General features: G+C 48.2%; 2 protein-coding genes and 1 long non-coding RNA gene across 13 annotated transcripts in view; 1 reads left to right on the top strand and 2 right to left on the bottom strand.

The window, feature by feature from the left end:
• Window positions 1-12: 12 nt before the first annotated feature.
• Window positions 13-1,928, bottom strand: NUPR1 (nuclear protein 1, transcriptional regulator). Its single transcript, XM_069570873.1, has 3 exons — window positions 1,202-1,928; window positions 640-789; window positions 13-310 (listed from the first exon to the last, which is right to left on the bottom strand). Exons 1-2 carry the CDS (start codon window positions 1,311-1,313, stop codon window positions 653-655), a joined length of 249 nt encoding a protein of 82 aa, XP_069426974.1. The 5' UTR covers window positions 1,314-1,928; the 3' UTR covers window positions 13-310; window positions 640-652.
• The window catches only part of SGF29 (SAGA complex associated factor 29), a 41,234-nt gene continuing 26,671 nt past the window's right edge, over window positions 552-15,114 (top strand). Inside the window, exons 1-4 of one of the 11 annotated variants that reach the window (XM_069570865.1) lie at window positions 718-814; window positions 9,625-9,712; window positions 11,858-11,902; window positions 14,108-14,302. The gene's annotated coding sequence lies outside the window, so the exon portion shown is untranslated. Of the gene's footprint in view, window positions 815-9,481; window positions 9,713-11,857; window positions 12,094-13,033; window positions 13,368-13,466; window positions 13,788-14,107; window positions 14,303-15,114 lie in introns of those variants that run through there. The other 10 variants (XM_069570861.1, XM_069570858.1, XM_069570860.1 and 7 more) reach the window with 10 other exon arrangements.
• On the bottom strand, window positions 4,980-9,850 carry LOC138429389 (uncharacterized). Its single transcript, XR_011252786.1, has 3 exons — window positions 9,337-9,850; window positions 8,579-8,718; window positions 4,980-7,204 (listed from the first exon to the last, which is right to left on the bottom strand). It is a non-coding gene; the product is annotated as an uncharacterized lncRNA (long non-coding RNA).

Genomic DNA, 15,114 nt, shown 5'->3' on the forward strand with positions numbered 1-15,114 from the left:
CACAAACAGTCGGCAGCTGCTACACTTTGTTTATTTTTCACCGTCACCCTGGGGAGCTCCGGCTCCTTCTTTCTTTTTGGGGGGAGGTACCTTCTTGACTCTGCCTCTGTCTATGCTCTGCCTCTTGCTCCCCATCTTGTCCTTTCTCTGGGGCCGGGGGTGCTTCCTCCGTGGCGCCCCCGGAGTCTCAGTCAGGTGGGGTTAAGTCCTGGGGTTGGGGTGGGGCAAGCAGGCCTGGATCCCGCCCCCAAGGGCTGGTTCCTCCTCGGTCCTATTTCCATTGCTGTGGGGGTCCGTCCTCTGGCCTCATCTGGGGGAAGGAAAGCAGCTGGTGAAAAATCCTGAAGCCTGGGGTTCGAGTTCTGCCTCTCCTGTTCACTTGCTCCATGACTCTAGAGAAAGACCCTACCCTCTCTGGGCCTCAGTTTTCCTGTCTGTAAATCAAATGTTGCTCCACTTGCAAAGGGTCTGTTTCTCCCTTTGCTCTGGTCGCTAGGCAACTCAAACGTATGTCTCATTTTATTCTATGTTGGGACAACAATTCTTGGCTCCCTCCTCCCCGCCCAACCTCGCACATTGAGGTCTGTCCCGCCCAGGCTGAGGGACCTGTACAGGTGCTGGGGGCCCCTGACTCCTTACCTCCAGTCCTGTCTCAGGGCCGTGCCCCTCGCTTTTTCCGCTCCGTGTTCTGAAGCTTGGTCACCAGCTTCCTCTCGTGCCCACCAGGGCTGTGGCGGTTGGTGTTGATGGCAGCTTCTCTCTTGCTGCGACCTTTCCGGCCTCCCACTCCTGGGAAACGAGGCGAGAGTCCATGGTGAGGTGGGCAGAGGTGTGAGGCTCAGGGGGTACGGAGGGCAGGGGTGGAAAGAGCTTGGGTTAAAGTCGGGAGGCCGGGGATCGTCACCGCATAGATTTAGGGCAGTCTTTGTCCCTGCTTCCGCATCTGTGGATTGAGGGACTTTCCCCCTCCCTCGTGATCTCCAAAATTCTAGAAGTATGTGAGGTCCCAAGGCTGAGTAGGACAACACTCACTGGATGAGGGGTTGCGGGGAAGGGGGTGACTCCAGGGGTCAAAGAAACAGGTGGTGAGTGGGCAGGAGCCCAAGGAGGAATCCTAGTTTGGGGAGGTGGGGTTCAGTCCACTTGTGAAGGTGGGCATTGGAAACGGAAGGATCCAGAAGGTGGCGGGGCCAGAACTTACCCGGGTAAGAATGAGCCAGGCTGTAGAGGTCGTACTCGTCTAGGATGACATCTTCATCCTCTGGGCCTGGGGGCTGCCTGGACGGGCTGGCTGCTGTTGGGAAGGTGGCCATAATGTCTCTCTGTCTGTCTGTCTCTCCCTCTCCCGTCTTCTAAAGCTTTGTTTGTGTCTGGTTTGCTGACACCTCCCAGTTCACTGGCCTCAACTTATAAAGCCACGTCTCCTCCTCAGCCCACAGCCTGGCTCTGGCCCCTCAGGCCCGGTCTGATGCAATCTGGCCTTTTCCCAGAACCCAGCCCAGTAAGCATCAGTCACGAGAGAGAGAGAGAGCGGGGTGGGGGTGGGGGTTGGGGGGTGGTGGAGAAGAGCTGGTCCCGTGAGTCCCAGCCCCCTTCCTTCGCCTTCTTTCTCACTGGGGCTGGCCCAGCTGGGTAGTTTTCCACAGAGGAGATCCCCGCCCCTCACGGGGGAGGAGGTAAGAGACAGGGTTTGGGCATAAACAGTGCTTGTGGTCAAGGCCCAAAGGGAACTGAGGGCCTCACCTGGCTGATTGCTTCCTTATCCATCTCATGCCCTCTGCCCTCTGCCACATACCCCTCCTGGGCTGGGGGTCATGGCCACACAGCTGAGCCCCACCCCACCCACTTCTGGCTCAGATTTAGGACCCTGGTGGCAGAACATGGAGTGAAGAAGGATCCAGGAGAGGGTACAACCCACCATGTGTTATGTCACTGATCCTCACACTAATCACACCCAACCCTTTTTTTTTTCTTTAAATATAAAAAATATCCTGAAAAAAAAAATATCCTGGAAACCCCCCTTAACATCCTGAACTGGGGGTCCCTAGGTAATCTCCCTCTCCTGAGAGGGAGACTAGCAGAATGGTTAAGCCAATTCTGGAGCCAGATGTCTTGGATTTAAACCCTTGATCCACTACTTCCTGTATGACCCTGGACAAGTCAATTTACCTCGCTGAGCCTCCGTTTTCTCCTCTGTAAACGGAGGGTAATCGTAACTGTATCTACCTCATAGAGCTGGCATTTGTGCCAAGTCGCTTCAGTCGTGTCTGACTCTTTGCAACCCCATGGACTGTAGACCACCAGGCTCCTCTGTCCAGGGGATTCTCCAGTCAAGAGTACTGGAGTGAGTTGCCATGCCCTCCTCCAGGGGATCTTCCCGACCCAGGGATGGAACCCATATCTCCTGCATTGGGAGGTGGGTTCTTTAGGACTAGCACCACCTAGAGTTGGGAAGAAGATCAAATGAGATAATCGATGGCAAAGTACTTGCTACAGTGTAAACTGCATTGCTCTCCTTGAAATGTAAAAGAGACATAAAAGGAAATCAATTTAAAATAAAGTTATACAGGGGGCTTCCCTGGTGGCTCAGTGGTAAAGAGTCCACCTGCCAATGCAGGAGACACAGGTTCCATCCCTGATTCGGGAAGATTCCACATGCCAAGGAGCAGCTAAGCCCGATCGCTGTAACTACTAAGCCTGTGCCCTAGAGCCCGTGTTCTGCAACAAGAGAAGCCACCACCATGAGAAGCCCGGGCACCGCAACTAGAGAGTAGCCTGCACAGCAACAAAGACTCAGCATGGCCAAAAATTAAAAAAAGAACAAAACCTTTATTAAAAAATAAACAAAATAATACATATTTCAAACCATGGATATACTGAGGTAGAGACCATTGTGAAGTAAACAGATGTTTGTGCTAATTTAATATTAATTAAAGGAAGGGGATCGGATAAGAAACAGGGGAAAGTGGAAATTTCCACTCTTGCCTGAAGGGCCTGACCCTGTGGGTCTGTTGACCCAGACCGGCCACACCCTGAGTTGCTTTAGCTGAGGCTTGAGCACTTCCGACAGTGAAGGAAGCAGACTGCAACATTCCATTTTTCCTTTTTTTTTTTTTTAGCTCTGTGGTCTCAGTCCAGGATAGGTTTTAGGTGTTAATTCCCTGCTCACATTCCCACTTTGCTGTGAGCCGACTGAAATACTGTTCCATTTCAATATTACCAAAACTTCCGTCTTCCCCCGAGCCTTATAATAACCCAGTATCATTCTCTGTTGAACAAGAAGGGACACTCTTGCTTGCATTTCTCCCTGGCCTGAGCCAGAATTAGATTTAGCTTCTGGTTTCCCGGGGATCATAATAACAGAGCAGATGATAAGAGAAAGAGGAATTTAACCGTAACTTAAACATGGGAGAAGGAAATGGCAACTCTCTAGTATTCTTGCCTGGAGAATCCCACAGACGGAGGAGCCCAGAGGAGTCCATGGGGTCACAGAGAGTTGGGTGCAACTAAGTGACTAACAAACATAGTAAACAAACATAGCAAACACACCAAGGCAAATTAAGGTGGAGAAATTAGGAAATATGGAGTCCTTGCAAAATAGTGGGCTTTATCATGAAGCGTTGTAGCAAAATAATTCCCTCCAGCATGACACAAGGGGGCTTCCCTGGTAGCTCAGTGATAAAGAATCCACCTGCCAGTGCAGGAGACAAGGGTTTGATCTCTGATCTGGGAAGATCCCCTGGAGAAGGGGATGGCTACCCACTCCAGTATTCTTGCCTGGAGAACGCTATGGATGGAGGATCCTGGCAGGCTACAGTCCATGGGGTCACAAAGAATCAACACAACAAGAAGCATAACACAAGATGGGATAGGCTCTAGGGTAGGTTCTAGGCTCGGGTCATTAAAATAAGCTTTATTTTTATTTTTTTAAAGACTCATTTATTAGGTTATTTCATGAGATCAGAAGTGTGTGTGTGTCTGTGTGTTAGTTGCTCAGTCGTGTCTGACTCTTTTTGCGACCCTATGGACTGTAGCCCGCCAGGCTCGTCAGTCCATGGGATTCCTCAGGCAAGAATACTGGCGTGGGTTGCCATTTCCTTCTCCAAAGTTTTATTTTTAATACCTTCATGAATGTCTAGCAGGATAGTCAGATGTCGTGTGGGATGTGGGACAATTCTGGGCAGGATGAACTGTTTTGCTCCAATCCGAGGTCATCATGACTACCAACATGCTCACAAATTCCCGAGCTGCCTCTAAGGGGCGATCTTTCACTCATTCACTTCTGCTGCCAGTCCCCAGCTAGCTGCTCGGAGATCTTGAATCCCCTCTGAGCTTGAGTCGGCTCATTTGTCAAGGGAGAAGGCAACAGGGCCTGATGTGCCAGAGGGCTTCCTCCAGACCCGAGCGTGGTGCACTGCTATTTCCCCCAGTCTTCAAAGAAGGAAGGGCTTCCCTGGTGGCTCAGCGGGTAAAGAGTCTGCCTGCAGTGTGGGAAAGCCGTGTTTGATCCCCGGCTTGGGAAGATCCCCTGGAGAAGGAAATGGCAACCCACTGCAGTATTCTTGCCTGGAGAATTCCATGGACAGAGGAGCCTGGTGGGCTACAGTCTATGGGGTCAAAAGAGTCGGGCATCACTGAGTGACTAACACTCAAAGAAGGAAAACTGAGACTCACAGAGCGACTTGCTCAAAGTCACACGACTGATGAGTGGTGAAGGGTTCCTCCCACCGTTTGTCTGACCCTAGTTCCAGGCCTCATTCTAAGTCAGCACAGCTGACCAAACACTGGCAAAGATTTGACAGCCGTGTGTATGGAGACAGCTGTCAGGGTTTCCTCCTTCTTCCCCTCCTCCCAAACAGTGCCTACCTTGGACCAGGCCAGCTACCCAAGAAGTGAGGAATAACATACTGTGCCCTCTGGGAGAGGCGGGTCTTTAGCAAATCAGCGCACATTTCCTATCCATAATACCACACAATCTCTCAGTACATTACCTTTTCATTTTACTTTCTCCACGGCATTCAATTATTACTAATCAAAACTATCTTTGTTTACTTCTCCATGATTTGTCCCCACTAGTTCTGTTGCTGTTGTTCAGTCGTTCAGCTGTGTCTGATTTTTTGCGATCCCATGGACTGCAGCATGCCAGGCTTCACTGTCCTTCACCATCTCCCGGAGTTTGTTCAAATTCACGTCCATTGAGTCAGTGACACCATCCAACCATCTCATCCTTTGTTGCCCCCTTCTCCTCTTGCCCTCAGTCTTTCCCAGTATCAGAGTCTTTTCCAATGAGTTGGTTCTTTGCATCAGGTGGCCAAAGTATTGGAGCTGCAGCTTCAACCCCACAAGTCTAGTTAGCAGTTAAAGGAGTAGGCTCTGCAGTGAGACTGCGTGGGTTCAAAGCATGGTTCTATTAATACCAATTGTACCCTTAGACAAACTACTTAACCTCTCTATTCTTCAGTATCCTCATTTGTAAGAAGAGATTGATAATAGTACAATACCTACCTGGGAGGATTGTTGGGAGGATTAAAAGACCAATTTTTATAAAAACTTAGTACAATACCTAGGTGCCTCAGATGGTGAAGAACATTCAGTTCAGTTCAGCTCAGTCACTCAGTCATGTCCAGCTCTTTGCGACCCCTTGGACTGTAGCACACCAGGCTTCCCCGTCCATCACCAACTCCCGGAGCTTGCTCAAACTCATGCCTATCGAGTCAGTGATGCAATACAACCATCTCATTCTCTGTTGTCCCCTTCTCCTCCTGCCTTCAATCTTTCCCAGCATCAGGGTCTTTTCCAGTGAGTCAGTTCTTCGCATCAGGTGGCCAAGTAATGGAGTTTCAACTTCAGCATCAGTCCTCCTAATGAATATTGAGGACCGATTTCCTTTAGGATGCACTGGTTGGATCTCCTTGCAGTCCAAGGGACTCTCAAGAGTCTTCTCCAACACTGCAATTCAAAAGCATCAATTCTTCTGCGCTCAGCTTTCTTTACAGTCCAACTCTCACATCCACACACGACTACTGGAAAAACCATAGCTTTGACTAGACGGACATTTGCTGGTAAAGTAATGTCTCTGCTTTTTAATATGCCGTCTAGGTTGGTTATAGCTTTTCTTCCAAGGTAAAGAACATAGTAAGTGTTCAATAAAAATATATTTTGGCTTCAAACATGCAGGACCTTAGCTCCCCAATCATGGTTTGAACCCGAGCCCCCTGCACAGGAAGTGCAGAATCCCAACCACTGGACTGCCAGGCAAGTGCCAATGGATGCAGTATTGATAAGACTGTTAAATACACATACTCCCCGAGAAATCTCCTACAGAAATACCCCCAGCTTCGTTTGTAGTTATGAAAAACTGGAAACAACTTAAGCGTTCATCAGTAGGTGATTGATCAACACCCTTCTGTGAAATATTCTGTAACCATTAAAAAGAATAAGCTACATTGCTAGCTTTGATGAGAAAGCTGTCCATAAATCATTGTTAAATGAAAACATTAGGTTAACAGAACATCATGTATACTATCATTCAAATTTTTGCATTATATCTATTGAAATAATATAGATAATGAGTATTTCATTTCAGCATAATACAGGTGTGACATTTCTCTTGGTAAGTAAAGAAGATACATGACCAGATAAAACAACAGTAGAAAACTCTAGAATAAGAAATTCTATTACTGGAAGTCTCCCTAGAGTCAGCAAACCCAACCTCATTTAGCAAACAAGGAAGTATGGACCAGAGTGACTAAGATTCTCTGCTCTACAGATGTGAGGGCATTAACCATATGCTAGGGACTTCCCTGGTGATATAGGCTAAGACTTCATGCTCCCCGTGCAGGGGGCCTGGGGTTTGATCCCTGGTCAGGGAACTAGATATAGATACCACATGCTGCAACTAAGAGTCCATATGCTGAAACTAAAGATCTTACATATGGCAATGAAGACTGAAGATCCTGAGTGCAACATTTAAGACTCAGCACAGCCAAATAAGTAAATATTACAAACACAAACTGCATGCAAGTTACTTGTTTGGTGCTGCGATATAAAAGTAAGTGGAACATGGTACCCACCTTCAGTGGGTTTGTAGACTAGCTACTGTTACCAGACAGCGGGATAAGTAATGCGAGAAAAACAAATTCAAACTGCAAGGTGGACCTCATCCAGACTGGTAATTCCCAGAGTAGGTCATGTGTTAGCTGACCTGGAAAGGATGAGCAGAAGTCAGACCAGGAGGCTGTGAAACAGGGTCCCAGGAAGGTGAAAGGGGAGAAAGTGTAGTGCACTTAGCTAACCAAAGGAGTTGGAGTACAAGGAAATTCTACGCCTGGATTTAGGAAACAATAGCCTCCTGTCTTCCAGTTCAGGGCTATTTTTTTTAACACTGCCTGGCTCTCTAAGTCTACTGACAAGTACAAGATGATTCAGCATGTCTACAATTTTCTGACATAAAGAAAAGAAAACATACATGACTCATGCTCACCCAGGTGTAGACATTAAGGTTTTCTAGGAACTTCCCTGGTGGTCCAGTTGTTATCTGCCTGACAATGCAGGGGACATGGGTTCAATGCCTGGTTGGGGAAGAGCCCACATGCTAAGGGGCACAACTAGGCCTGTGTGAAGCCTGTGCACCACAGCTAAAGAAAGGCCACAAGGAAGACCCTGTGCAGTCAAAATAAATAATCAAAAAAAAAAAAAAAAGATTTTCCAAACCCTGTTGCTTAAAGTGTCTTTTAAAACTGGATAGCTACATGAAAACAAATGAAATCAGAACACTCCCTAATACCATACAGAAAAATAAACTCAAAATAGATTTAAGAGCAAAGTGGAAGACAGGATACCATAATACTCTTAGAGGAAAAGATAAGACACTCTATGATGTAAATGGCAGTGAGATCTTTTTCGATCCACCTCCTAGAGTAATAAAAATAAAAACAAATGGGACCTAATTAAACTTAAAAGCTTAAGCACAGAAAAGAAAACTATAAACAAAATGTAAAGACAACTCTCAAAATGGGAGAAAATATTTGCAACCTAATGCCCCTCTGACCGGAGAAGACTCTTGAGAGTCCCTTGAACTGCAAGGAGATCCAACCAGTCCATCCTAAAGAAAATCAGTCCTGAATACTCATTGGAAGGACTGATGCTGAAGCTGAAGCTCCAATACTTTGGCCACCTGATGAGAAGAACTGACTCACTGGAAAAGACCCTGATGCTGGGAAAGACTGAGGGCAGGAGGAGAAGGGGACGACAGAGAATGAGATGGTTCGATGGCGTCACTAACTCCATGGACATGAGTTTGAGCAAGCTCCGGGAGTCGGTGATGGACAGGGAAGCCTGGTGTGCTGCAGTCCGTGGGGCTGCAAAGAGTTGGACACACTGAGCAACTGAACTGAACTGCCCCTTTCACCACTGGGTGCCAGCCCAGGGCTAAATACCCAAGGGGAGACCCTCCCCTCCGTCCCTACCTCCCACTCTCTCACCCCAGGGAAAGCCTGGGTCCAAGGGATTGCTGCCCAAGCATGTCTATAATCCTATTTCTATAGTAAAAACTATAGTGAGCAGTGGGGTTGTGTACCAAACTCTCCGTAGAGGTTATATCCTCAACTGGGATTCTGGAGAACTTTTACTTCCAGATGCTAGATCCCGGCAACATTTGACTTTTTCACAGTGTATGAGGAGCCTGGTGGGCAACAGTTCATAGCCTCGCAAAGTTACCTGTTTTAGAAGGAGGGGAGAAAAGGAAAATGTTAAGGGTCAGTTTAATTCATCCCTTTTCTTTACTCAATTCCATGCATACTATGCCACCTTCTGGTCAAGATATGGCTTTTTGTCTGTGTCAAGAAAAATCACCATTAAAAGTGAATACAATGGTTACAGTACCTCCCACCTCCTACCTCCCACCTCCCAAGGTGAAGAGAAAACTTTCTGTTTTGCTCAAATGGGTGAGGAGTGGGTGTGAACAGGGTCAAGCTGAGTGACTGTAGGTTTTTTTACACAGAAAGTGCCTGAAGCCCTCATGTAAAAAAGCCAGGTCTTAAGCAGGAGAAAGCAAAGAGGAGAGAGAGATGAGAGCATGGCCTTCAGAAGTATAACTCTGTCAAGGGAGGAATTAGTAAAAGGATTAGTAAAAGGAAAGCACTCTGTGTAACTCTCTCCATGTGCCCTCAAGCGACCTTCAGTGAAGATTGCTGTGACTTTTCAAGGCTCTTTGGGAAAGCATTTCAGATGTGTTAGATGAAGAAGGATAGACAAGGAAGCCCCAGATTCCTTTGCCACATTGTAGCTTTCTCAGAAGGGCTTCCCAGGTAGTTCAGTGGTAAACAATCTGCCTACCAATCCAAGCGCCCGCGGTTCAATCCTTGGGTGGGGAAGATCCCCTGGAGGAGGGCATGGCACACAAAGACCCTGGTTTGGTAAAATACGGTTCGGCCGAAAAGCCGGGAGCAGTGTGTCAAAGTGAAAACTACATTTCCCAAAGGGCAGCGCGGCACGTCACAGAGGATGACGGCGCATGCGTAGAGGGGTCCTCCGCGCTGCGACTAAGCTCATAAGAGGGAAAAAAGCTGTGTGGGTCTCGTCCTGCCGCGAATCTTCGAACGTAAAGGGCGTTGTCATCTGCAGACTCTGAAGAGCATTCGAGGGACCGCGCGCCTGCTCCCGCCGTCGCAGTTTCCAGCGCGACGTGCTTGTTCCACCCGTGGCTCTGTAGGTAGGTATGGATCGCGGTCTGGGACAACCCCCTTCCGCCGCACACCCCCGCCTGCAGGATGGCGGGAGTGGAGGGCCGGTGGTCTCCATGCCCCGGCCTCGCTGAGGGTGCTCTTGAGGGGCGGCGCGCATGCGCCTTGGCGGAGAAAGGCGGGGCGCCGGGAAGGAGGGCTGGTGTATCGTCTGCGCGTGCGCCTGCCTGCCCTGCGCGGGTGGGAAGCCGCCGCATGTGGAGCTTGGCGCAGTGGCCCGGGGAGGCTGGGTACCCAGGCCAGGTGCTAGAAGACAAAGGGAGAGGATGGGCCCCGAACCTTGATAGCATTTGTTATTTGCTCACAATGTGCCCATCTTAACCGAATGACCTCATTCTTCATTCATATTTCTCTTGGCGCCTTGTTTCTCTGCCCTTGTTTGCAGCCAAAATTTCGGTCTGTACTCACTAGCACTTTTTCTCCTCCGAACCCACTCCAGTCGGGCCTGGGCCCCCACCCTTCCACTGAAATAGCGCCTTGTCAAAGCCACCAGTCATCTCTAGGTCACCAAATTCAGTGTTTAGTTCTCAGACCTGTAGCAGTATTTGATGCAGTTGCAGGAGGAGAAGGGGACGACAGAGGATGAGATGGCTGGATGGCATCACTGACTCGATGGACGTGAATCTGAGTGAACTCTGGGAGTTGGTGATGGACAGGGAGGCCTGGCGTGCTGCGATTCATGGGGTCGCAAAGAGTCGGACACGACTGAGCGGCTGAACTGAACTGAACTGATCTCTTTTTGCTATGGAATGTGCTGAAGTGTGACAAAACTTGGAAGGAAGAGTATAGATTTTATAGTTTGCAGGCTTGCAGTGGCAGCTCAACTACTTGTATTTCCTGAGTTACCTAGCATAACTTCATCCAACTGAACTAAAGCTTCCCCAGCTGTAAAGAAGGTGGGCTTGTAGCATTGATGTAGGCTTAAATGAGAGTCACCTATGTAAGCTTCAGTACCAAAGCCTGGTAGGTATTGGGTTGGGGTGCAGGGTGGGATAGGTGGAAATCATCAGGTCTCCTTAATTTTAAAAAGGAACCGAATTGAGGGACTTCCCTGGTGGTCCAGTGGTTAAGAATCTGCCTTGCAATGCAGAGGACTCAGTGTTTGATCCCTAGTCAGGGAGCTATGAACCCACGTGGCGTGCGGCAGTTAGGCCCAAGCACCACAACTACTGAGCCCATAGCCACAACCAGAGAGTCCATGGGTCCCACATGATGCAACGAAGATGCTGTGTGCTGCAGCTAAATGAATGAATAAATAAATATTTTCTAACAAAACTAATGTAGATTCTTACTGATGTGGCTAAATGGAGGGTATGGGATCTGAATGTAGTCTTGGATGCCTTGCTTCTCTTTGACTTATGACAAAGCTTTTATTGTCCTAAGTCCTATGTGATTATTTTTAGAGTGGTTTAAGTATAGACTATTTTCATTTGTACAAGAGGGTCAGACAGCAGTTTTAGGCTGTATGTATAGCAGTTACTATGTGCTTTTCCTCACAGCCTTGGTCCCTATGAATTACCTCTTTTTTAGTTAAACTTCTTAGTTGCATGTAACAAAAAGGTAGCCCAAACTAGCCTAAGCAGAAAGGGAGTATCTATTGACTCTAACTAGCCTAAGCAGAAAAGGAGTATCTGTTGACTCTAACTAGAGTCCCAGGTGTACCAGCTCCAGGTATGGCTGTATCCAGAAGCCTTGGTTATGTCACCAGTATTTTCTGTGTCTTTTCAGCTCTGCTTTCCTCCATGTTGATTTCTCCCTCAGGCAGGCAAAAATCTCCATCAGTTCCAGGCTTCTATGCTACTCTTTTAGCCAACAGAAAGAGGTCTTTTTTTTTTTTTTTTGTAGATCGCTTTAGCAAGAGATTTGAAATTGATGTTGGCCAGATTTGGGTCACATATGGTGGCTCAGAGGTTAAAGCGTCTGCCTGCAATGTGGGAGACCTGGGTTCGATCCCTGGGTCAGGAAGATTCCCCTGGAGAAGGAAATGGCAACCCACTCCAGTATTCTTGCCTGGAGAATCCCATGGATGGAGGAGCCTGGTGGGCTACAGTCCACAGGGTCGCAAAGAGTCAGACATGACTGAGTGACTTCACTTTCACTTTCATCTCTTCCAGAACCAGTTGTGCTGGACAGGAAGACTAATACTTCCGTGGAGCCAGGTGGTGTACCCAGCCTTGGAGCCAAGATGAAGGATGGTTTCCCAAAGGGAAATTAGAGTACTGTTACAAGACCTAAATGTTTACTTAGGAAAAAGGAACAGATTTCTTTAAAAAGATTCACATGTGACTGCTCTTAGCAGTTTTATTCATAATGGCCCAAAACAGACATAGATGCTATTCAGAGAAAACAGGTTAGATAAACTGGTTTATTCATACAATTGATGCAACTCAGCTATAGAAAGGAACAAACTCCTAATACACACAGCAACACAGATGAGTCTCAAAACACATTAAGTAAAAGAAACCAGACACTAAAGTATACAGATGACATGATTATATTTCTGTGAAGTTCTGGAAAAGGCATAACTGGTCTGTAGTAGAACGTAGCAGAACAGTGGTTCCCCTTGTGGGTAGAAGTAGAAAGTCAGTGGAAAGAAGAGGGTTCTAGGACCCAAAAGGTTTAGGGTTACTGGGCCTTGCCTCAAAATTCATAAGAATTCTGAAACCTTATGGGGATTACACAACTGCTCCTTGGTTTGAGACTAATGCTGAGATCAACTGGGACCCTTGAACTTGGATAACAGGCAGTTTGGGCTGAACATTCAGTTTTCTCCCAGCTGGGAGCTCCTTGGCCTTTTTGTTTAGCTGTGGTTCCAAGTCTGCGTTCCCACTTGTTTTGCACCAGCAAGTTTAGTGTTTTCAGAGTGGAGAGCTACAGGAACCTTTACTGAGAGTGTATTTTCTGGGGAAATTCAAGTTCACAGCTGACTGGATCTGGAGATAGCAGTGTGTGCATGCTCAGGCACAGAGTTGTGTCTGACTCTGCGACCCTAGGAACTGTTGCCCACCCCTCCTCTGGCCATGGCATTCTCCAGGCATTTGCCTGGAGCGGGTTGCCATTTCTTCCTCCAGGGGATCTTCCTGACCCAGGGATCAAGCCACATGTCTCGTGCATCTCCTGCATTGGCAGGTGGATTCTTTACCACTGAGCCACCTGGGAAGCCCAGAGATAGCAGTAGTTTATTGTAAAATCATAAAATGAGGTGCTTCTCCCAGGCAGGGTGCTACCTAGTGGGCAGAGCTCAAGCAGGGGAGGGCCCCTTAAATGATGGCGGCCATGATCACTCCCCTATGCTTGGGATGTGTCAGCATTTTCTGTTGCTTGTGCCTTTGACTGCTTTGCTCAACTTAATAATACAGTCCCCTGTCTTTTCCTGGCACTGCCTTATCTACACTTCAGAATTACTTCACATCAAATAGAAAGGAGGTGAGATGAGAGCATTTAAAAAGTTACAAGTGAGGGGTTTTTTTGTGTGTGAGTGCGTCCTGACAGTTGGTGTAGGGTCTTCCTCTGCCTTAAGACTGGCCTCTCGTCAAATTTGGGGCCCTCCTTTCCCGCTGCTGCCTTCTGGTTGCAGGATGAGGCCCTCCCTGGCTTGGTATTTGACCTACTCCTCCAGACCAGGTGGGTCCACTTTTTCACTTGTTTGCTGACAGTTTCAACCGCAGTTTCGTGTGTCTGTTTCTGCATCTACTCATTGCAAAAGGTTTTATGAGACAGCACTTTTTTTTTTCTTAAATATACGTGGGATCTTTGTGGAGAAATAACCAAGAAACAACATTGTTTGCTTCAAGGAGTGGGCAATTTCCTGACACTGCTTATCAGTGGGGTTATTGATGAAAGGGGCTTGTTGAAGACAGCAGAGATGACTTCTTGCCTGTGGAGCTTTCTAGGCTGTGTGGAGAAGAAAAGATCTACTTACAACTACTGGCTGAAAAGCTGTCATAGAGCTAGGTGAAAGTGTTAGTCACTCAGTCGTGCTCAGCTCTTTGCGACCCTGTGGAATGCAGCCCTCCAGGCTCCTCTGTCCCTGGAATTCTCCAGGCAAGGATACTGGAGTGGGTTGCCATGCTCTCCTCCAGGGGATCCTCTCAACCCAGGGACTGAACCCAGGACTCCTGCATTGCAGGCAGATTCTTTATCTTCTGAGCCACTAGGGAAGCCTGTAGGTCCAGGAAAAGTCAAATAAGAGTAAGTTAGGCTTCTTTAGGGTTAGTCACACAAAGCCAGTCTTGAGCTGGTTGTTGAGGAAAATGGACCCTGACAAAGAAGGAAAGGGTAGGTCTTCCCTGGTGGCTCAGTGGTAAAGAATCCGCCTGCCAGTACAGGAGACACAGGAAACATGGGTTCGATCTCTGATCCAGGAAGATCCCACATGCTGCAGAGCAACTAAGCCCATTTGCCAGAACTACTGAGCCTGTGCTCTAGACCCCAGGAACTGCAATTACTGAAGCCCATGTGCCCTAGATCCCGTGCTCCACAAGGAGAGAGTAGCCCCTGCTCGCCACAGCTAGAGAAGAGGCCGCACAGCAGGGAAGACCCAGCACAGCCAAAAATAGGTAAAATGAAAAAGAGGGAAAGAATGTGCCTTTCAGGCTCTTTGGAGGGCAGGGTGGGATGGGACAGGACATCTGTGTTTGTGAGTCTATAGATAAGACACACTGGAAGGAATGTCAGCAGATGATGACACTAGATAGGCCTCAGGGCTGGACCCATCCTTCACCCTCCTGTCCCTTCACATGCAACCCTGTTCTCTTATCCTGGGACTTGTTCTCGGTGTGCTCCTGCCCCTCAGCCAACGTGCTTCCATTTCCTCCACCTGTAATCCCTTTGTCTACTTGCCTCCCTCTCAAGCCTCCTCCGCTGTCTCTGGGTCACAGCCCTGCTAGCTGGGAATTGCTGTCTTCATTGCTACCACACCCCTCCTGCCTGGTCCCTCCCATTGACAGTGTTTCCCTCTCTCCCACGGTCATCAGTAACACCCTGTTCAGTTCTGGAGACAGTCCTTTTCTGTGGCATGTGGTATTATCCATCACCCTCTTTAATTGTGAGGGAGATTAAGATTTGGAGATATAATTGCACAGACAGGGCTGGGGGAGGAGTTACCTAGGAGTGAGAGGGGACAGCAGCCCGGCTTGAGCCCTGAGGAGCGCCAGCGTTTGTGACTCTCTTGATTTATGTATTTGGCTCTGCTGGATCTTCGTTGCTGGGCGGACTTCTTTGTTGCAGTGAGCGGAGGCTGCTCTGTGGTTGAGATGTGTGGGCTTCTGTCTTTGCAGAGCCCAGGCTCTAGGATACGCGGGCTTCAGCGTGAGTGGCATGTGGCTCAGCAGCTGTGGCTCACAGGCTTAGTTTCTTAGTTGTGGCGCCA

This window comes from Ovis canadensis, chromosome 24, assembly GCF_042477335.2.
Source record: "Ovis canadensis isolate MfBH-ARS-UI-01 breed Bighorn chromosome 24, ARS-UI_OviCan_v2, whole genome shotgun sequence".
In the NCBI taxonomy this organism is placed as follows: domain Eukaryota; kingdom Metazoa; phylum Chordata; class Mammalia; order Artiodactyla; family Bovidae; genus Ovis; species Ovis canadensis.